General features: G+C 35.7%; 1 protein-coding gene across 4 annotated transcripts in view; it reads left to right on the top strand.

The window, feature by feature from the left end:
• Positions 1 to 22761, top strand: part of PPP3CA (protein phosphatase 3 catalytic subunit alpha) — a 331871-nt gene that overhangs the window by 249007 nt on the left and 60103 nt on the right. For all 4 annotated transcript variants that reach the window (XM_033178412.1, XM_033178403.1, XM_033178429.1 and 1 more), the window contains exons 4-6: positions 6673 to 6784; positions 7879 to 8024; positions 12477 to 12616. In XM_033178412.1, coding sequence (XP_033034303.1) covers positions 6673 to 6784; positions 7879 to 8024; positions 12477 to 12616 — 398 coding nt within the window. The remainder of the gene's footprint in view (positions 1 to 6672; positions 6785 to 7878; positions 8025 to 12476; positions 12617 to 22761) is intronic.

Here is a 22761-nt window from a genome sequence, read left to right as displayed (position 1 = left end):
ATTTTTTTAAAGTCTACAATTAATCTAGATATTTGAACTATGAAATTTGCTATGTTTTGTTTAGTGTGTTCCTTTTGAAATTCAAGCAAAGGATCAAACTGGATGTTGGTGACATATCAAGTATAGGAATTATGGGGCATTTAAAAGTTCTAAGTTGCATGTATTGGAGTCCTCATCTTCAAAAACAGCTCTTTAATTAAACTTCAAGAGTCTGAGACTACAACCCAGGGACTTTCCACATACATACAAAAATGGGCCGGGCGCGGTGGCTCAAGCCTGTAATCCCAGCACTTTGGGAGGCCGAGACGGGCGGATCACGAGGTCAGGAGATCCAGACCATCCTGGCTAACATGGTGAAACCCCGTCTCTACTAAAAATACAAAAAAATTAGCCAGGCGAGGTGGCGGGCGCCTGTAGTCCCAGCTACTTGGGAGACTGAGGCAGGAGAATGGCGTGAACCCGGGAGGCGGAGCTTGCAGTGAGCTGAGATCCGGCCACTGCACTCCAGCCCGGGCGACAGAGCGAGACTCCGTCTCAAAAAAAAAAAAAAAAAAAAAAAAAAATGACAAAATGGCTTATATGTGAAATGTTCCATTTTAATTAGACTGTGACCTTTCAGGGGCTTTGGAATGGCTCATTGATATCGTATGTAAAACAGCATGGACATTTTTATAAAATGTACCTACTGAAAATACTTTAAGGATTTTTTATTGTAGATTAAAGAAACTGACATTGTTAGCATGTTGTAAATGCTATTGTTTCATGGTTTAAATGACCTCATTTATTCCTGACAGCTTTGGAAGGAACATGTAAATATGTTTCTTTTATGAGTGTAGAAACTGGGGGTCACACGTGGTAAATGGCAGTGCTGAGATTCAAAGCCTGTGTTCTTCTGTTAACCCCAGGCCTTTGCCATAGTATATTCATTACATGTAGCACAAAGCACCACGAAAAAAAAAAAAAAAATCAGTAATGCAGAAACTGGTACACACTATTATATTCACCCATGCTTGTACAAACGTACACACAGCCTTCTCTCTGTGTATATAATCTGAAGATCAAAGCATTAAATATAAAATGTTTTCTCTGAGTATGATACTGTTGGTTTAAGAAAAATCCTAAAATAAGAATTCAGTTTTCCAGTGTGTATTATCCTAACAGGCTTCAAAAGGATCTCAATTCATCTCAATAATTCAGGGCTCCACTGCAGGTATTCTCCTTTGGCTATCCTCTGGGCAAAGGGGAGCACTTCAGTTTAATTTTTACCGAGTCAGCTTTGAAGGATAATTTCAAATTTCAAACAGTCTCTGCTGGGTATATTAATAAGCACTAGGTAATGTGCTCTGGGCAGTACATAGAGCTCATTTTATGCATTACCCCCACCCCAGTCTTCTCCTTTTGCCAAAATTAGAAATCGTTTCCCACAAAGTTAGCCCAAATAAGACAAGCAAGCTTTTGAGTAGTGATGAAAGAGGTGATTTTGTTTTGAGTAATAATTTGTCTTATACCAAATACTGCTCTTTCCGATGATTGCGTTACACTACCTAATCTCTTTGATCAAGCATATGTGTATATATAAGTCTATGGCTGAGTAGTTTTTCTGAGAACACAAGGAAAAACTTAGAATTGCAAACAGGCACGCACGGCTGTTTCCTTCTATTCACTTCCTCAAACTCCCTTTCTAGCCGTTTTGCACTACACTGCCTTGAGCTTAGAAGTGAGCTGGCTTCTCAACTTAGATCCAGATCTCAACTCCAGGCCTCAAGCAGGTTTAAGTGTGAAGAGTTGTTGTGTTTATTAGCTGTGAATTCGTAGACCAGAATGAACCACAGCAAACCATACAATGTTCCGTGCTTCTGCCTGAGAATAACAAGCAAGTGGCACCACAAGAGATGTTAGGCGACAGAGTCATGGCACAGACTTGAGGAAGAAATTGCCTGGCTGTCTCCCTGTAGCCAGTTGTCTTTATAGTGCATTGCTCTTCCACTGCTGCCTATCTACATACTTGTCAGATCAGGCATGTGATGTCTTAGAGGAGCTACATTTGACCTTTCAAGAGTTTGGATCTTTTCCCAACTGATGCAAATTCTTCACTTAATTGTCCAGTGATTGAGAGGCAGCACTTTTGATTGGAATGTTTCACAGCACGAGTAGTTAAAGAGCTGATTAATATATACCTAAAGCTGTCCATTTTCTTTTTTACTTCCTTGCTTCCTCTTTTACATCCTTCTGTACTTCTCTATGCAATTTTCAAGACTACTTATCATTAAAAGTATAAATTACAAAGTAAATCATTGCATTGTTATTATCAGTGAACCAATTAAACTAACGAAGAAAATTATATTCTTAGTGCTGCTTCATTGGGGAAGATAGGAGAAAATTAAACAGGAGAAAGCTATGTCTGTGGCAAAAAATTAATTTCCAAACTAGAGGATGCTCAATCTTTCATATTGAGTAACCTAAACTAACCTTAAAGTGTAAATATGTGTTTAATTAAGAGTCAGAATAGAAAGACAATAGGGGTCCAGTTGACGTGATTAGCGCACCTCATTTACATCTCACCATGCAGAAAAGGCCAGTGTGACACAGCTGTTTGTTTCTACCTTAACCAATTAATTCACTGAAAATTTGATTCAAATTAGCCATCTGATACCACATAGACAAAAATAAACAATTAACTGATTGTATTTCGCTGCTTTCATTGATTGTAATTTTTTTACAAGAGACTTCCCTTTTTAAAAAAGCTATCAGGTTATGATTTGCTGAAGATCTTCAGTTCTCCAGAATGTTAGAGCTTTAGATGGTAAAATAGTTGTAGGGAAGACAGTGTTGTACTTGGCAGCTCTCTCCCACCAGATGTTGAGGGAGAAGGCTGGCAGGGCTCCACCTCCAGTCCACCCTTGCCCTTTCATTTACCATGCCACTTCTTCCATATTGGCTGCATTTGTGGTTTTAGTCAATGTTTGAGAAGATATTTTATTCTTGTCACAGGGGAGAAGGAAATAAAATGTGAAAAGAAGACTTATTTTTAGGATATTTTGAGCCAAGAATTTAGAAATTGAGTTATATTCTCTCTCGCTCGCTCTCGCTCTCTCTGCCTTCTATTTCTCTTTCTCTCTCCTCGTTTCTCTCCCCTCCCTCCCTCCCTCCCTCCCTTCCTCCTTTCCTTCCTTCCTCTGCCTCCCTCCCTCCTTTCTTTCCTTCTTCATTTACAGAAAAGGAACTAATATTTCCTCAACTCCTATCATATACTAGGTGCTTTACATGCATTAAATAATCAGCGATATTAAATGTATGTTGCATCATTTAAAAGATATAAATATATAGGATAGAAATATTTAGCATCATGCATTTATATATCCCGCTTTGAGGTTTCAGTTATGAGAGAACTATGGCAATTAAGACTGGAAGGGATAAAGCCACATGCTAATGTCAGAAAAAGGTCTCAACAGATAACACAAAAAGAAAATGTGGGTCCTAGAATGTGATTCCTCTAGTGGTATTTGAGTGGGGTTAAAAAGTTGCAGTTTAGATTTTAATTGGAGAGGTAGAGCTTTGCCTTAAAACAAATTGTTACGGGCAAAACTAATCTAAAGAAATCAGAATTATAATGACATTTCCAAAAGAATATTGACTAGGAGGAGGCTGAAAGGAGCCTTCTGAATGCTGAAATGTAACTGGATGTGGGTAGTGGTTTCATGGGATTTGTGTAAAAATTAATTAGCCTGTGATTTGAGTTATGGACATTTCACTGGATATATTGTACTTTTCTTAAAGAAAAAAAAAAAGCTTTATAAAAAGTAGCCTAAGTGCCTTCAAAACATGTATTCTCTCCCCCAGCATATAAATAAAATATATTCAAAATAGCAATTTCAACATGCAAATATATTTTTAAAGGAACTTTCATATCCATTCATATTCCAAACTAGACATCCTAAATTAATGACTAATTTGGAAAACTACATATATAACTTTCAGATTAAGGTATAGCCTTAGACATTTTAAATTGGAGAGATTCCTCCCATTGATATTAATAATAGTTTACGAATATCTTCTCTGAAATGTGAGACAAGCTCGAGTAATACAAACTCTTTTTATTGAAACATGTAGTACAGCTAAGGGATTAATATCCAGAATATATTAAGAACTTATGTAATCCAATGACAAAACCCAAATAACCCTATTTAAAAATGGACAAAGGATTCAAATAGATATCATCTACAAATATCACTTCATACCCATTAGCATGGCTGCTATGAAAAAAGCAGAAAATAACAACTGTTGGTTAGGTTGTAAAGAAATTTGAGCCCTTGTGCACTGTTAATGAGAATGTAAAATGGTACAGTCACTATGAAAAACATTATGGAGGTTCCTCAAAAATTTAAAAATGGGTTGACATATGAACCAACAATCTTACTTCTGTAGAGCCAAAGGAGTTGAAATCAGGATCTTGAGCAGATATCTGCACTCCCATGTTCATTGCAACTGTTAAAACATAGAAGCAACATACATGCCCATTGATGAATTGGTGGATAAAGAAAATGTGGCGTGTATACAAAATGGAATACAATTCTGCCATTAAAAAGAAGAAAACCCTATTGCAACAACATGGATGAACCTGAAGGACATTATGCTGAGTAAAATAATAGTAAATTCATAGAAGCAGGGAGTAGAAGGGTAGTTGTCAGGGGCTGGGAGAGGGAAAAATAGGGGAGTATTAGTCAAAGGGTACAAACTTTCAGTTATACAAGATGAACAAGGTCTAGAGATCTATTTTACTATACAGAATGTGTAGTTAACAATGTTGTATACTAAAGATTTGGCTAAGAGGGAAGATCTTATGTTAAGTGTTTGTATCACAAAAAACAATAATAAAGAGGATGGAAGGAAACTTTTAGATATGTTTATGACATAGATTATTGTGGTGGTTTCATGGTTATATACTTATCTCTAATGTCATCAAGTTGTATGCATTAAGTATGTATAGCTTTTTATATGTCAATCATACCTCAATAAAGTTGTTTAAACATTTAAAAAAAAATAAAAATAAAAATAAAACCCAATCCATAGCAGAGACTCATTAAGCTACCAGACTGCTCACTGAGGTAACAGGAAACTTTACATACATCAACAGATCATGATGCTTTAAGGATCGCTTGTACAGGCCATTTGGTCAACTTTTCAGACATATTAATATCATTAGTCACATGAACTTTAGCTAATAACTATAATCAGAAGGTGGTAATTAGAAACTTAATTAAAGTAACATATATAATGTAATGTCAACCTATTATTTTGTTTACTTCAATCATAATTACATAGAGATAATATCTTGCTTGAACAACAAAATACAAACATTTGTTCTGATAATTAGTATTTTCTCCAAAACTTGGACTCTATAGTCAAACATAATTAGTTCTCACTCATTTCATAAATTATCTTATAAACTAAGAGAGATGATTACTCTTTACAAGTAGTACTAAAAATAAATTGTCAGCAGCTTTTCCCTATAGATATTATCCGGGATATCTACTGTATTGGAAAGCCAATTATTAATGTATAAATCTCACTGATTTTAGTTTCAGATTTTAGTAACCAGAATTAGACTTGTCTCAATATTTTTGTAGTTTTTATGTCTTCTTAGCTTCACTTTTGGAATACAGGTTTTATGAGGATAAAAGAGCATACTTGCTTTTCAAAGCGTGGTTTTCTGTTCCCTATGGATTCTTAACAAATGTCAGTTGATGATAACAAATTACTGATGTTAATACTTGAGTATTTCAGTTGACTTAATGCTTATTACAGGAAGACTGTGTCAAATGTAGATGTATTCCCAACTTGGTGAATGCATAATTGACCATCATTTTTACAGACTGCAATGCCCAAGTAACTAAGTTGAGAGTTTTAAGGTATGTGAAATGTATCCCATAGCTTTTAGTACAATATGATTAATGATTAATAAGTAGAATAAAGTGACTTCTCTTTATAAAGCTAACTATTTTTAAAAATTGGGTAACAGAAATGGAAGGATTGAAAAGATAAAGTACGACCAAATGAGGAGGCAAAGCACTGACAAGCTCAGCCTAACTTGAACTGCGTCTCTATTTTCTATTACTTTTCCCCATCTCTAGCTCCCTGCCTTCTTCTCTGCCAACATCTTGTCTTTTCTGTCAGTGTCTTTGGTATATAAATCTTAATATTTTTGATTTATGTATATATTTGATTAAACTGAAGGTCAGGGAATCTCACTACATATACCAGTATTTCTTCTCATCCTTTTACACCAGCATATTTTTATTTCTAGTGTATTTTAGTTAAGTTTCTTCCTCTTCCATTTTTTTTTTTTTTTTTTTTTTTTTTTTTTTTTTTTTACTCCCCATCTCCTCAGGCCACATAATTCTCCTTCTGTTGACTATATGTAATCCATTGTTTTCTTGTGGTATATGATCCTCAGTGCGTGTATGTATGTTTTAGGTGTAGATAGACCTGGCTTTTTACCAAAGTAATGTTTCCTGTTTGATTGTCAGTATCTTCTCTATTAAGGTCCAGCCTTTTGGGGGACTTTTAGTTATGGTAATACATTTTATTCATGTCTTTACGATATGTGAGCAATGAAATACATTAAGTATTAAGGAAAAATATTTATTTTTATATGATTTTTATTTTTCCCAGTGTGTGCTGTATTTGTGGGCCTTGAAAATTCTTTACCCCAAAACACTGTTTTTACTTCGTGGAAATCATGAATGTAGACATCTAACAGAGTATTTCACATTTAAACAAGAATGTAAGTATACTTCAGTTTCCTTTCTTTAACACTATATATGCTAAACAGTAATTTTAATCAATACTAAGATATATACAATATAATCCATTGCCTAAAAGTCAAAAACTTAAAGTGACACTTTTTCATCTTGTCCTATATTTTTCTCTAAGCATGGACATTTATGAGAATTCAGAATTTCTTTTTAAATTAGAACTTCTTTATAAAGTGATTGAAGAATTTGAATTAAGATTTGATATAATTTATCCTAAGAAACAAATGATTTAGTAATACTACTGTTTGGAACACTAATTCTACCCATTAATCTCGCATTACTCAAGAAACGCAAATGGAGGGCAAATTCAACCTATGCCTCTGTTTTGGACCCAATAAATAAATACTAGCTTCTAGTGAATCTTATAAAACTGAAAATGATATCATTCTTTAGACATAGGCACTAGGAGTGTGTAGTGCTTTTTTCAATTTCTTTTTCCCCCTTACAATTTTTCTTATTATTCGCTGAATCTTACAAAGGTATAAAATCTTACATTTTTGTTTTATATATAAATACAATTAAATGGAAGAGCAGGGAATCTCTCTATTCGTATCAATATTTTTCTCTTTCATTTAGCCCTATATTCAGTGGAGCATAAAGACTTATCCTCTTCAAACATTAGATATAAGTCATGGGAAAAGCAATGTGCAGTGAGATAGAAGCAGCTTTAGAAAATGTCTTGCCATCTGCTTTTCTACAAAATCATTAAGGAATATCAAGCAGCTTTATGGCTGTTTTTCTATTGGTCTTCCAGTTGTTCATGTACATGTTTTTGGTGAGACATCTGCATATAAATAGCCAGAATGTATATAAAAATTCTCTTGCTATACAAAAAGTTATGAAAATTATAAAATATGAATGAATGACAAAAACAGGAAATACTAGATGTAAAAGATTAATATGTTACTTTCAAAACATCTTAATTATATTTTGGAATTTTGCAGTATGTGCCTTTATGTTAATAATATGGTCCTAGCAAGAAAACTTCTTAAAAAACCAAAACTATTTAAGTGAAATTATCCTGCTTATAAATCATAAGTGTTTTTTTTATCACTTCTAAAAGGTAAAATAAAGTATTCAGAGCGCGTATATGACGCCTGTATGGATGCCTTTGACTGCCTTCCCTTGGCTGCCCTGATGAACCAACAGTTCCTGTGTGTACATGGTGGCTTGTCTCCAGAGATTAACACCTTAGATGATATCAGAAAAGTAAGTTTTGTTATTTTCCAAGTCTAATCATTTTGTACACTACAGTAATAAATAGAAGATATTAATTATCCTTTCTTTATCACTAACTTTATCCTTTTGAGTTAAAATGATTTAAAGTAGTCATTAATCTCTCCTTTGTGTTAAATTTTTATCTAGAAAGGAAGATATATTTATACTTGGAAGAGTTTTTATCTCTACAACCTCAGGGTTGGTCTTACCATCTGACATGTGTCTCTGGAAATATAAGATATTTGACCTCTAAAAAAATATGCCTTATCATTTCCATTTGGCTTTTTTCAAACAATCCATTGTATAGTCATGATGTATTATGCTAGAAATGTTGCTTTGCCCTTGGGAATATATCATAACATAACCATTAAACTGTGTTCATTTTATGGTTTTTTAAAAATCTACTATTTGTTACAACTTGAAACTTTTAAGTAGCAATCTAACAAGAACAATGATAATATTCTATTAATTTTATTGAGTGGATAGGTGAAAAACTGTACTTTTTAAGAAGTATTTGTAGGAAGTTTTTAAGAAGTACTCCAGTTTCACATTGGCTGTTAACAGTTGTTTAAATCAGCAAAAAGATGAGTTACATTGAATGTGGAAGTGGATTATGTCTCTTTCTTAAGTAAATCTAATAACATGGGATAGTTTTACGTAGTACAATAGACAGTCTTTTATTTCTTTGGTTATGTTTCTAACTCTGATGATTACAATGATGTAAGGGAAAAAATAGAGAGTAATAAAAAATCTCAGTGTATTTTTCTTGGTGCCAAAATTGGGCCAAAGAGAGAAAGCGATGTAAATGTTTTCTTAGCTCATTTTAAAATAATATTACTTGGAATTATTTTAAAGTATGATCATTTCTTCACATTAATATTTATAATATATGTTATTGAAAATGTGTGCCCACCATTAAGCTTTCTATCTAGGAAATCTAAACCAAATATTTTCTGGAGGAATTATAAACAGTTGAAAACTATATTTAATCTTCTTTCTTCTACTTTTAGAGACCTAAGAAAATATGCTTGTACTTATCCCGTAGAATAGAGGGGTGGAAATAATTCTAACCTTTTATTATTATTCTCACCAGTAATTTTAGCAAGAACAAATTGGTCACATTGTTCTAAATTACTGTATTTGAACTATAAAGATTGGAATTTTGCTGAGATTTGTTCTAAAGATACATGCTACTCAGTATATATTTAAGCCTAATGTATTATAGGTAGACTTTCGCTTCAAATAAGTGATGCACTAATCTCAATGTGTACAGAATTTCTTTCTTAAGTTTAGGTTCACTTAAGAATAACCATGGGCACAGTTCAAATTCTAGATCTTGCTTATCATTAGGGCCATTCATACAAAGACTCCTTTGGTATCACTTGTTTGATTGATTTCCATTTAATTGTTTTTTTCCATTTCTTCTGAGTTTGGAAACTTGATTACTAAGTCTGAGAAGTCTATATGCTGAACAACATTTACAAGTTAATTCTATCAGCTGCCATAAGCTATTAAATTAGTAAACAGTATTTTCCCATTGTGTTCAGTGGAGAAGTAAAGCAAATATTTTATCTATTCATGTATCCATGTATCATATTAACCTGATAACCACTTACTGAAATAGGTTTGGAAAATGAAAAAGGTCAAATTACAAATAAGTGTAGTAGTTTCTGTTAACAAATGATGGGCATGAAAGACATGCATTTATGTTTTATTCTCTTGCCTTGATCAGATTTCATGGCCTCGGATGGAAGATGAGAAACTTCCTAAGTATCCTCCTTAAAAGGGGAATTAGTGAAAACTTTGCTCAAAATAGTGTTTTCATTATTTGAACAGAACTGATATACTGAATAGAGTTCTATACTGTAGAGAGTAAATAGAAAGGATAGTGCTATTGGACTATTTTAAGACGCAATCACCAGCAAAAAGGTTGTAAACCTCTACTACAAAATGAATAACCATTTTCATATAGCTCTCATTTGTAGTGTTTCTTTAATACTTTTGTTCATGAAACTCATGGTTTTGAGGAAATACTTTAGTAAATTATGAAGGTATTTACATACCATAAGTCTCTACTACCATGAACTCAATATTCTTTTAGAGTTCATTAGTTTTTAGAGAAAAACTATTTTTAGGTAAAATAAAACATTCAAGTTCTTCCTGTCATTGAGGTTCAAGTGTTCAAGTATAAAAATAATGTATTTATTTTCCTGTTGGAAAGAAAATGCATGCTTTTAATTTTAAATAAACCTTGTTGGCTGCTCTGTGTCTTTGTGTCCATTTTTGTAAGACACTTTCACACTTCTATAGAGCATAGAGCATTGGTCTTTGCTGTATCTTTAAAGTACAGCAGAGATATGATGCTGGTTCGGTATAAAATTGTTTCTTTCTGGGCCAGGCGCAGTGCCTCACGCCTGTAATCCCAGCACTTTGGGAGGCCGAGACGAGTGAATCATGAGGTCAGGAGTTCAAGATCAGCTTGACCAACATGTTGAAACCCCATCTCTACTAAAAATACAAAAATTAGCTGGGCATGGTGGCGCGTGCCTGTAATCCCAGCTACTCAGGAAACTGAGGCAGGAGACTTTCTTGAACCTGGAAGGTGAAGGTTGCAGTGAGCAGAGATCGTGCCACTGGACTCAAGCCTGGGTGACAGAGGGAGACTCCATCTCAAAAAAAAAAAAAAAAATTGTTTCTTTACGTATGAATGTAATCAGCTCATTCTTCTGTAATCTGATGGACTTTTAAAAAAATAAATAAATAAACTTCACATCCTAACTTAAGTAGATTTTTTAAAAATATCACCTAGTATCCCTAGGACTTACTTCCTTGGATATTTTAAATATTATATTCAATTTTCATACATATCATTAAGCTCTGCACATGGGCAAAAAATGATTTTTAGGTTTTTATCTTGCCATATATCAATCCAAGTTTTTTTTTAGTTGTTTATTTTTCCTGTCAATGATACTAACTTTTTGAATGCACTGTATACTTTTTCCAGAATAAATGTTATATTCTGGTAGCTTTCCAAACCTTTAGTTGGGGATTCATATTAGAAACTTTTCACCTCTTCTACTGTCCTACCCTTAATAAGTTCTTGTTTTTTGGAAAGAAGTTCTATATTTTTAGACACAAGTATTATTTTTCTTAAATGTATTGTTCCAAAAGCATAAATTGTTTAAATCTCTTAAACTTAAGTTTGCAATGAGTATTTGGGGCTAACATAATGGTTGAAATATAGAGTCTTGTTTTACTGAAGTTTTTATTGGGTGTTGAAAATGTAAAATATTGCCTCATTCTCTGTAGATACTAATGAAAGGTAGTGTGCAGCAAAACCATTACTTACATCTTGTATGTCCCAGAAAAAAAAAAAATAGACAATTTGATTAGTTGTCAGCAAAATATGTTCACTTGTCTTTATGGGATTGTTTTAAAATATTAATATGAAGAATATCAATTCTTAATAGATTTTCATAGCTATTGTATGCTTTTATTCAAGAACCTTTATAATATCTGCTGATTCACCAAAGATCCTTTAATTGCAGTTTAATCAGGATGAAGTGTTTAAAATTGATCGTGATATGTTATTTCGAGTGATTATATTTCTAATATGCCTTCTAAATGCACCTTTTAAAATTGAAATGTGACTTCACTAAACATGTATAGCTGGAAAATGGATTTCATATGAAGGCTTCAGGTAAAATTATAAAGCTTAGAACTGTGAACTGAAGACTGACCAGCTAAAGTTGAGTTTATTTTACTGCTTATTATTACTCATATTTGTACACACTAAGATCCACTACAGTAGGCTTGCAGTTTATCATTAGAAACCTAGATAGACCATAATGAAGTAATATCCAAAATATCATATAGCAAGTGGCTACTTTTAAAGTAAAAGCCATCTTTTCTCAAAATCATGTTCTTAAATATAAAAAAGAATATATAACATAAGCATGAAAACTAGTTGTTTCCCATCCAAACTTCTAGATCATAGTTTAATAGAGGCAGTAATAGGAATTTCCCCAAAGAAAGTAAAAGCCTTTTCTCAATAAATGAAACAGAGGTGGAGTTATAATAACTGGTAGTGACAAAAACACTTGGATAAAGTAAGTAAGGAGAGAAGGATAAAATGTAGAATAGGAGAAACGAGAAACTGCTAAATCTAGAGATAATAGAGTCAAGAGGGAGGTAAAGGATTAGATGAAGATGGATACTAAATGATCTCATCAGAAGGAAGCTGGAAAGAAAATTGGAGAGAGAGATGAAGGATAGGAAAACAAGTAGGAAGAAGGACAGGAAGAGAGAGAGGTAGAGGACATTTCACTCTGAACTGTAGCTGGTGAGAAGAGATGGGTTCTGCATAGTGCTTGTTTCTTATATTGTCGGAATTCTAAGTTTCCAAAGATTAGTATTTTGCTCTCTGTCTTCTATTTTTCTTAGTTAGACCGATTCAAAGAACCACCTGCATATGGACCTATGTGTGATATCCTGTGGTCAGACCCCCTGGAAGATTTTGGAAATGAGAAGACTCAGGAACATTTCACTCACAACACAGTCAGGGGGTGTTCGTACTTCTACAGGTGAGAATAGAGAGCTTGCTATCTGGAACACGTTTACATCATAATGCTAGGATTTCTCGATTTATTTATAATGTTTGTATAACTTCTTTAATAGAAATGGAAGGCTCATTAGCATTTATAAAATGAAAACATAAATAAATAAGTGAATAAATAAATGGGAAATATATATATGTGTACATATACAGGTGTACGTTGGGGATGTTAAGGATTTGATTCTAGACCACCGCAATAAAGCAAATATTGCAATAAAGCAAGTCATTATTTTTTTGGTTTCCCAGTGCATATAGAAGTTGTGTTTACACTATACTGTAGTCTATTAAGTGTACAATAGCATTGTATCTAAAAAAAGAAAAAAATCTACATACCTTAATCAGAAAATACTTCATTGCTAAACAATGCTGATGATCATCAGAGCCTTCAGCTAGTCATAATCTTTTTGCTAGTGGAGGATCTTGCCTCGATGTTGATGGTCTCTCACTAATTAGGGTGGTAGTTTCTTTCTCAAAAGAAGACATTTATGTGGCCAACAAACAATGAAACAATGCTTATCATCACTGGTCATTAAAGAAATGCAAATCAAAACCACAATGAGATACCATCTCATGTCAGTTAGAATGGTGATCATTAAAAAGTCAGGAAACAACAGATGCTGGAGAGGATGTGGAGAAACAGGAATGCTTTTACACTGTTTGTGGGAGTGTAAATTATTTCAACCACTGTGCAAGACAGTGTGGCAGTTCCTCAAGGATCTAGAATCAGAAATACCATTTAACCCAGCAATCCCATAACTGGGTATATACCCAAAGGATTATCTATCATTCTACTCTAAAGACACATGTACATGTATGTTTATTGCAGCACTATTTACAATAGCAAAGACTTGGAACCAACCCAAATGCCCATCAGCGATAGACTGGATAAAGAAAATGTGGCACATATACACCATGGAATACTATGCAGCCATAAAAAGGATGTGTTCATGTCCTTTGCAGGGATATGGGTGAAGCTGGATCCATAAGAACTATGATTTTTGCCCCAATGCAGCAAACTAACACAAGAGCAGAAAACCAAACACCACATGTTCTCATAAGTGGGAGTTGAACAATGAGAACATATGGGCACAGGGAGGGAACATCACACACCAGGGCCTGTCATGGGGCAGGGAGCTGGGGGAGGGATAGCATTAGGAAAAATATCTAATGTAGATGATTGGTTGATGGGTGCAGCAAACAACCAGGGGACATGTATACCTATGTAACAAACTTGCACATTCTGCAAATGTACTCCAGAACTTAAAGTGTTAAAAAACAAAACAAAAGAAAAAAACACTGTACCAAAAAAATCCAACACCAGCCTTGATTTTTTTAAAATTCAATTATGTAATCACATTTAAAAGTTTTATCAGTTTCTATAACTTGAATCAGAAAAACAACTTTACATTGGTTAATTGAATCATGTTTAATTCATTGTTCATTTATTTATCAGGCTTCCTGGATAAATTAAAATGAGCAGCTTTACAGTATATAGGAGCCATAGTATATTTATTTTTAGGACTTTGACAAACCAAATAGAACATACTTTTATAATAATTTTTACATTTACAAATCGCTAGAGATTTACCCATTACATGACATTTTATAACACTTCAGAAAGGAATCTGCAACATAGGTTGCTGCGTGACCTCACTGTCTTTCTGACGTGTCACCTCAGTTTTATCCTCCCGGATCTGATCATCCTGTTTTACTGAAGTCTCTTATCATTATACATACAGCTTATGTGAACGTTGCAAGAGTGAAAGAGAAAAGAGGTTATGAAGTCGAGAATTTTAAATTTTAGAATACTTCCTATTCTTCTCCTCCCTCCTCCTCCTCTTCTTTTTCTTCTTCTTGTTCTTGTTCCTCTTCTTCTTCTTTTTCTTCTTCTTCTTCTTATTAGATACTCAAAATCCTAACCTGGGCCGGGCGCGATGGCTCACTCCTGTAATCACAGCACTTTAGGAGGCCGAGGCAGGCGGATCACGAGTTCAGGAGATCGAGACCATCCTGTCTAACACAGTGAAACCCCGTCTCTACTAAAAATTAAAAAAAGAAGAGCAGGGCATGGTGGTGGGCGCCTGTAGTCCTAGCTTCTTGGGAGGCTGAGGCAGGAGAATGGCGTGAACCTGGGAGGTGGAGCTTGCAGTGAGCCAAGATTGTGCCACTGCACTCTAGCCTGGGCGACAGAGCGAGACTCCGTCTCAGAAAAAAACAAACAAACAAACAAACAAAAAACCTAACCTGATGTTGCATGAAGTTAAAAAAACCTAACCTGATGTTCCCTGAAGTTAATGCTCAATTCCAGCCCTGGCAGCTAAACTAATGGCAAGGCTGGAAGAATTCTGTAAAATACATCCAGCCGTGTATCATCTGTCTCTCAAGTAAGCAAATATCCTTCTATAGAACGTTGATCAGATGCCTATTTAGTAGTAGGACATTTTGTTCCATATACTAAGTTTTTCTCATGGGGGACAAAAAGGTTTTTATCTGTTGATATGATTGAGAAATTAATGTTCATGAATAGAAAATCTTGTGCACTATAAAGCATCTTTCAAAGTATAGTTTTCTTTATATGAATGTTAACAAGAGAGGTTTGTTGTAAGTATATTTATTTTAAAAATTTATGATTCACTTCTATATTTTGGAAATTTGGTTTAATGAATCCATTTCGGCTGAATTGAAGACACGTGGTATAGTATTTCTGAAAAGACTAAAATTTATTTTCAGTAATTAATTTGGGAGTAATCTTTTATTAAAGATGTTTAAACTTATAGTGAAAAGTTGGCATTGTTAAAGTACATCAAAGTTATGTGTTCAGTTTTCCAAAGCTAGTGTTAACTTTCTAATTATACCCTAGATGTTTAAATTACTTGTTTGATATCACTGAGTTATACTTCAGTAACATAGTATCAAACAAAATTCAAACTCTTGATTTTGATATTAAGTCCTGTTACATTAATAATAGTATAGTATTCTATTAGTTTTTGTGTCAGCTGTTCAAATCATATTCTAAGCAGAGTCCCATACTGAACTTATATAATGTTATGTCATTTTTATTTTATAAATATATAGACACAGATGTGTCTATATATTTATAAAATAAATATAGAGAATATATTTAGAATAAAGTCTACCATCTTTAATAATAGAGAATAATTAGAGAATTAAACATTTTCACTTTTGTTTTCAACATTATGATTATTTCACTTGTCTCATTAAACATTCCTAATAAATAATGATTTTTAGCCATGGCAAGTACAGATTATGTAAATAGCTGAATATCTAAATCTGTGGCCTATATATAGACTAACTAATGTCAAAGCAGTCTGGATTATGTTTTATCTAAGGAGGAGAAAAATGTCTCTCATTCTCCTACAGCTTTTTGGTCCTTTTGTCTTTAGTGCCATCTTGAAAGTAGAAGGCATCTTCTGGGATTATGGTTTATAAAGTGGATCTAGATGGGCACAAGCAAGCCATGAAATAGGTAGAGAACCTTAGTGGCAATTACCAGTTTGAGTTATTGGCAGGTATTTTGATTTACTACTCTCAGTTTTATTTAAGATTTGTATGTGTAGTTTTTATGTTTACTTTGCTATGTCACCCTACCCACTATCTAACATGTGTTCTGGGCCATTATTTAAATAAAATAAAGTTATGCAGAAAAATGCATCAGTCAGAATTTAACACTGTTCCTGAGTTATATTAGGTAGGCAGTGTGACAGAGAGGAAAGAATCCATAAGAACTATGATTTTGCCCCAATGCTACCATTATCTTTAGAATCTCAGACTAGAGTTTGCACACTCAAATAATACCTATAATGTTCAGGCAGATAATTGAGATACTTGGAGCAGGCCAAGTGTTAGATTCTGGAGATTAGTGAGGATCATGACAAATTTTCATTTCATGTAGACCAATGAAAACTGGCAGCTGGATTTGGCATTTAGGTTATCACTCTGTATTTCTGCCTTGGATGAATCATATAAGCTTTGTATCCTGGGTTTACCTTGCTTCAAAATGAGTGAGTTAAATTAGACGTCCTAAAGCTCTTCTAAACTCTGAAATTTTAGGGGTATCTTGACAGTGATTTTGAAGTGTTTTGGAAGCTGCAGGTGGCAACTCACTCAAATCACTACTGGTTCCTTAATCACAAATCAGCAGCCTTCTCTTCTCATACCGCCCAGCTTCTCTGCAGTGGTTCACACTCTTATCAGCCCCTTCTGTCTTGAAATCCTCTGGTTCCTCCTTGTTTACATATCCTGGTTCTCCTCTGACTTACCAGGGTGATCCCTGCCTCTTCCTGATGATTCTTTTTTTTTTGTCTTCCTTCTGCTTTTGACATTTTTTTCTTCACACTTTCCTCTAGGAACCTCACCTACACCCAATTCCCTAGATTCACGGTAAACTGTAAACTCTATGGCCAGTTCCTCAATCTGTGTCTAGCCCCCTTCATCTCTTTATCATTCCTGAGCTCAATTCCTGTATGACTAGTTGTCTGCTGGAACTTCTTATCTAGGGATTCCATTTTCACCTTAACCTAAACTCACCTTGCCTGAAAGGGCTTATTTACTTTCCCACTTGCTTAATCCCCACTGAAAATTCCTCTTGTTTTTTGTTTACTGTTCATTCTCCCAGCCATGCAGACTAACAGGTGTCTTTGCTTTTTTTTTTTTTTTGAAAATCACCACCAGTCATCACATCTTTATAATAGCACAAGCATCCTAACCATGCTGCCTTTCCTCTTACCCACTGTGAGTTCAAGACCTTTATTTTTAGTCTATTGAAATCACACCTGAGCTCTCTGCTTCCAGTTTCATTAGTATCCTCCCTCTTTCCTCTGCCCAATTCATACTGGTCCATTCGTGGGTATCTTTTCTGAGAATTTTTCCACTCATTCAATTATTTAGCACACATTAGCTGAGCATTTACTGTAGTATGTTCTCTCTACTAAGTTTTATAGATGCTGAGTCCCTGCCTTCAAGAAAATGACAGTCTAGCAGCAGAGACCACGAAGCAGAAGCAGACAAGTAAAATGCAAAGTGAATAGTGCCGCCATTATAAATGTGCAGGCTATCTCTCTCACACACACACACACACACACACACACACGTTGGGGGGTAGCGGGAGAGAGAGACAGAGACAATCTGAGTGAGTGTGTTGGGAGTCCTAACCCCAGAAGGAAATGGATTAGTTCAAGGGACTATTCATGATGAAGGCATTAGACAGCCTGAGTTTTAAAGGATTAATAGAACATATCCAACCAGAGTCACTGGGGAAGATTTTTGCAGGTGTGGGGAAAGCGGCATCATGAGAGTCTGATGGGAAGCAACACTGGGAATTCTGCAGAGAAGGTCACCTGATCTTACTTCACCTCTACTCCCAAATTACATTAGCTGCTTCATTGTCTGTTAAAACTGAACATTCATATCACCAAGCTATTCTACTCCTATTTTATATCCTTTAGAAATGTGTCTATAAGTGCATCAAAAGACATGTACAAGATTAATCATAACAGCCAAGAAATGAAAACTCAGATATCCATTTAGTAGAATGAATAATAAATTCTAATATATTTATACAACTAAATACAACAAATGAGAATGAGCTAACCAAAACTACACATAACAACATGGTTGAAGATCCCAAGTACAATGACGAGTGAAAGAAATCAGATAGTGACCCGTATATACTGTATGATTCCATTAAAATACGAGTTCAACATCAGAGAAAATGAATCTGTTATGCCATAGGCCAGGATAGCAGTCCCCCATAGAGAGGAGGTGACAGTAAGAGAGACATGAGGAGTTTCTAGGGTTCAGTAATGTTCTGTGTCTTGATCGGAATGCAGCTTCCAAGGGTGTTGACTTTGTGAAAGGTCAAGTTGATTTTTGCCTTTTGCTGTATAGATGTTTTACTTCACTAAAAAGTTTGCCTTAAATAAAAATTGCTCGCCACTTCTGAACTTAAATTCTGGAAAAGTTCTGGCAGGAAGAGTTGGCCCCTTAGGACTTGATCCCCATTGGGAAAAAATGAAATTAGATCAAGAACGCTGGGGCAAAAAAGAAACACAGCAAGTCCTAGGAAAAGGTAGGTCTGACAGCATCCAGGTAGCCCCAGGACACCCTGGGACGAAGTACCCATTCCCAGGCCCCAAGAGGCAGAGGCGGAGTTGAACAGTTGGGCAGGGTCTTCCCTATTACTGGATCTGGAAGAGGATAAGGACATCAAAGAAATTGTGGCTTCCTCCCTGTGTATTGGCAGGGCATTGCAGGCTGCCTGCCTCTGCTTCGTGAAAGCACTGAGGGAGGAAGGAAAGAAACCTCCCCTTGCATCCCTCACCTGCTTGACTGCCCCTATTGAGGCTACTTCAGCAATTGAGCATAAGCTCCAGTAAGCTGACAGATTGCAGCTAAGCGTTTAAGATATGAAAATGCAAATGAAAAAGCAGCGTTCCTCTCCCAAGGCATTCACTATTGCTGGAGCACAGAAGTATAAACATAATTTACACTACAACATGATAAGTGATATATTAGATACATATGTTGTAGGAACACAGTGGATACAGCAATTGTGTACACCTTAGGTGAGATAACCTTGAAGAGAATGCTTCACAGGTGATAACTAAGACCTGGCAGAAGAATAGGCCTTTCCAGGAGGAAAATCTGCACAGGAAAGTATCCATAAAGGCATAAAAACATTAGGAAAAAAACATTTTAATAATGCCCAGTAGCTATGTCATGGCTAAAGAGTATTACATCTGAGAGACTAAATTCAAGGTTGAAAATATAGTTCAATATGATATAGAAACAAATACAAGAGAATATACAGAATTAATCTAATAGTAACTCTTTGCTCTACTGCCAAGCCAATTTTTCTAGCATTTATTACATTTTTTCTTTTCTACCTTCCTTACCTTTGTTCATGTTCACTCAGCTTCCGATGGTCCCTCCCCTTTTCTGGGCAGAATTCTAACCCCTTTTCTATCTACCGATCTGCATACATCATTCTTTTTAATATATAACAAGAGATAGATATTTTTCAAAAAGATTTCTCTGATTAATTTCAGATGCTTTCTTGCTTGCTTTATAATGTCTCTGTAAAACTTCTACCATTTTATCTTCGATGTGTTTTATAATACAGTAGTTTTTTAAAAATATTTTTATAATGCTTTATGTTCCTATATAGAAAATAAATACCCCTAGGACAGAAACCATGCCTTGAACTTATACCACCCCTCCCTGTAGCTAATACTGTCTTCTAACAAATGGAACAATCATCTCTGGGCCTCTGATTAATTACTGGGGAATAAGTGATTTTTCATCTCTCTGGGGTGTTTAACGTTAGCAATATGCCTTTCCTGCCATTCTTTCTCTCTCGCTTGCTCTCTCTCTCTCTCTCTATGTTTGTGTGTGTGTGTGTGTGTGTGTGTGTATGTGTGTGTGTATGTGTATGCAGTGCTTTTCAGCTTGAACATTTTGTGGTTTGTGATCATTTCCATTAAAAGCATAAAAGTGTAACAGAGTTTCTGTTTCTCTTTTCTAATACTATTGGAAACTTCTGTGTATCCTAGGTAGGTAGTTCAGCAACAGTGGGAATATAGATGATAGTCAAGTATTTTCTAGGTTTATGAGGAAAATGTCGGTATTTCTTTGAAAAGCCGAGTATATGATGGCATATGTTTTGAAAATGTCTAAAGTTTTTCTTCAAAATGAATTCCCTCCAAGTAAATAATGCAAATACTCCTCACTTAATGCTGTTAACCTAGCAAATTGGCACTTGATTAGTTGTTTTTTTTTTATTTTTCAGATTTCCATTAAAAATCAGGTATATATTTTCATGGGGAAAAACTTAGCTTAAACACATAAGGGTATCAAACTTAGTGTGAAGAAAATATTTTAAAATTATTCTTTCTTAAGAATAGTGTAAGTTGGCTGGGCGCGGTGGCTCAAGCTTATAATCCCAACACTTTGGGAGGCCGAGACGGGTGGATCACGAGATCAGGAGATCGAGACCATCCAGGCTAACCCGGTGAAACCCCGTCTCTACTAAAAAATACAAAAAACTAGCCGGGCGAGGTGGTGGGCGCCTGTAGTCCCAGCTACTCGGGAGGCTGAGGCAGGAGAATGGTGTAAACCCGGGAGGCGGAGCTTGCAGTGAGCTGAGATCCAGCCACTGCACCCCAGCCTGGGTGACAGAGTGAGACTCCGACTCAAAAAAAAAAAAAAAAAAAAAAGAATAGTGTAAGTTGTTCCAAAAGGGCAATAAGAAAGAGCAACCATGTCATTTGCCAAGGGCAAAAAAGTGACAGACTTAGTCAGGCAATCTCTGTCTGAGAGTGGTAACAAGACAACATACTTCTATACAGAGGCTTTACGAAGGCAACAAGAAATTTAAGTGAAGGCCTCAAAAAAGAAAAAAGATAGGGAAGGAACATTTATTGAGAACCTATTCTGTGCCTCTTGGCTGGGCCTTTTATAGCTAATATATACCAAACAAATCTGCTGTTTTTGAAAGACCAACCAGTATCTCTGAAAGTAAAGTGGTTTTTTTCTTTGTTTTTTTTTTTCCTCTGTCACACACTTATCTGGAAAGGTCGTATATTCACTTTTTCTTTCAGCAGAACAGAAGTTTTTGAAGACACATGTTGGTCAACACCTGATTCTGGGTACCAGATGGGCATGTTTCCATGAAGAGACTGGGCCATCCTCTCCAGTTTCTAAAATACACTCATGTTCATCAGTTAGGTGTTTTATTTATTGAATTGACTGGGGACAACTAGGAAGTGGAGGCCCCATGGTTATCTCCTCTTTTCCTCCCTTTTTCTTGCAAAACACACTACACATGGGCACATGAAGAGAGACTGTTTTCAGTTTCAGATCCCTTTTTGCCAAAGAAGTGAATCTTTTTTATAGTCAGTATCTCTATAACTGTATGTTGTCTTTTTTTTTTTTTTGCTTGTCACCCAGGCTGAGTGCAATGGCGCGATCTCAACTCACTGCAGCCTCTACCTCCTGGGTTCAAGCGATTCTCCTGCCTCAGCTTCCCGAGTAGGCGGGATTACAGGCGCCCACTCCTGGGCCTGGCTAGGTTTTTGTATTTTTAGTAGAGACCAAGTTTCATCACATTGGCCAGGCTGGTCTCGAACTCCTGACCTCAGGTGATCCGCCTGCCTCAGCCTCCCAAAGTGCTGGGATTACAGGCTTGAGCCACCGTGCCCAGCCAACTGTCTGTTATCTTAATAATTATTTCTTGTTGGTCAAGGAATTTGTACAAAATGTGTAACATAGAAACTATCTTTTATAATAAATAATAAATTATTTGAATAACGTATACTACTAGAATGTTTCCCTGCAGTGCTTTTTTTTTTTTTTTTTTTTTTTTTTGAGATGGAGTCTCGGTCTGTCTCCCAGGCTGGAGTGCAGTGGCCAGATCTCAGCTCACTGCAAGCTCCACCTCCTGGGTTTACGCCATTCTCCTGCCTCAGTCTCCCGAGTAGCTGGGACTACAGGCGCCCGCCACCTCGCCCGGCTAGTTTTTTGTATTTTTTAGTAGCAACGGAGTTTCACCGGGTTAGCCTGGATGGTCTCGATCTCCTGACCTTGTGATCCGTCCGTCTTGGACTCCCCAAGTGCTGGGATTACAGGCTTGAGCCACCGCGCCTGGCCTCCGTGCTATTTTTATAATTGATAAATGTTTTCAATGGTATATAGTTTAAGTTCTAGTGAATACTTGCAGTTTGAGTATTGGTTTTCTGTACCTTGATTTGCATTGTCAAAAATTTACTTTTGGCCAGGCGCAGTGGCTCACGCCTGTAATCCCAGCACTTTGGGAGGCTGAGGCAGGAGGATCACGAGGTCAGGAGATCGAGACCATCCTAGCTAACATGGTGAAACCCCATCTCTATTAAAAATACAAAAATTATCCGGGCATTGTGGCGGACGCCTCTGGTCCCAGTTACTCGGGAGGCTGAGACAGGAGACTGGCATGAACCCAGGAGGTAGAGCTTGCAGTGAGCCGAGTTGGCACCACTGCACTCCAGCCTGGGTGACAGAGTGAGACTCCATCTCAAAAAAAAAAAAAAATTCTTTTTATAATATACATTTGTTTCATTA

This window comes from Trachypithecus francoisi, unplaced genomic scaffold, assembly GCF_009764315.1.
Source record: "Trachypithecus francoisi isolate TF-2019V2 unplaced genomic scaffold, Tfra_2.0 Contig01566, whole genome shotgun sequence".
NCBI classification, from domain to species: domain Eukaryota; kingdom Metazoa; phylum Chordata; class Mammalia; order Primates; family Cercopithecidae; genus Trachypithecus; species Trachypithecus francoisi.
Note: the sequence above shows the minus strand (reverse complement) of the source record. Positions and strands in the feature narration are given on the sequence as shown.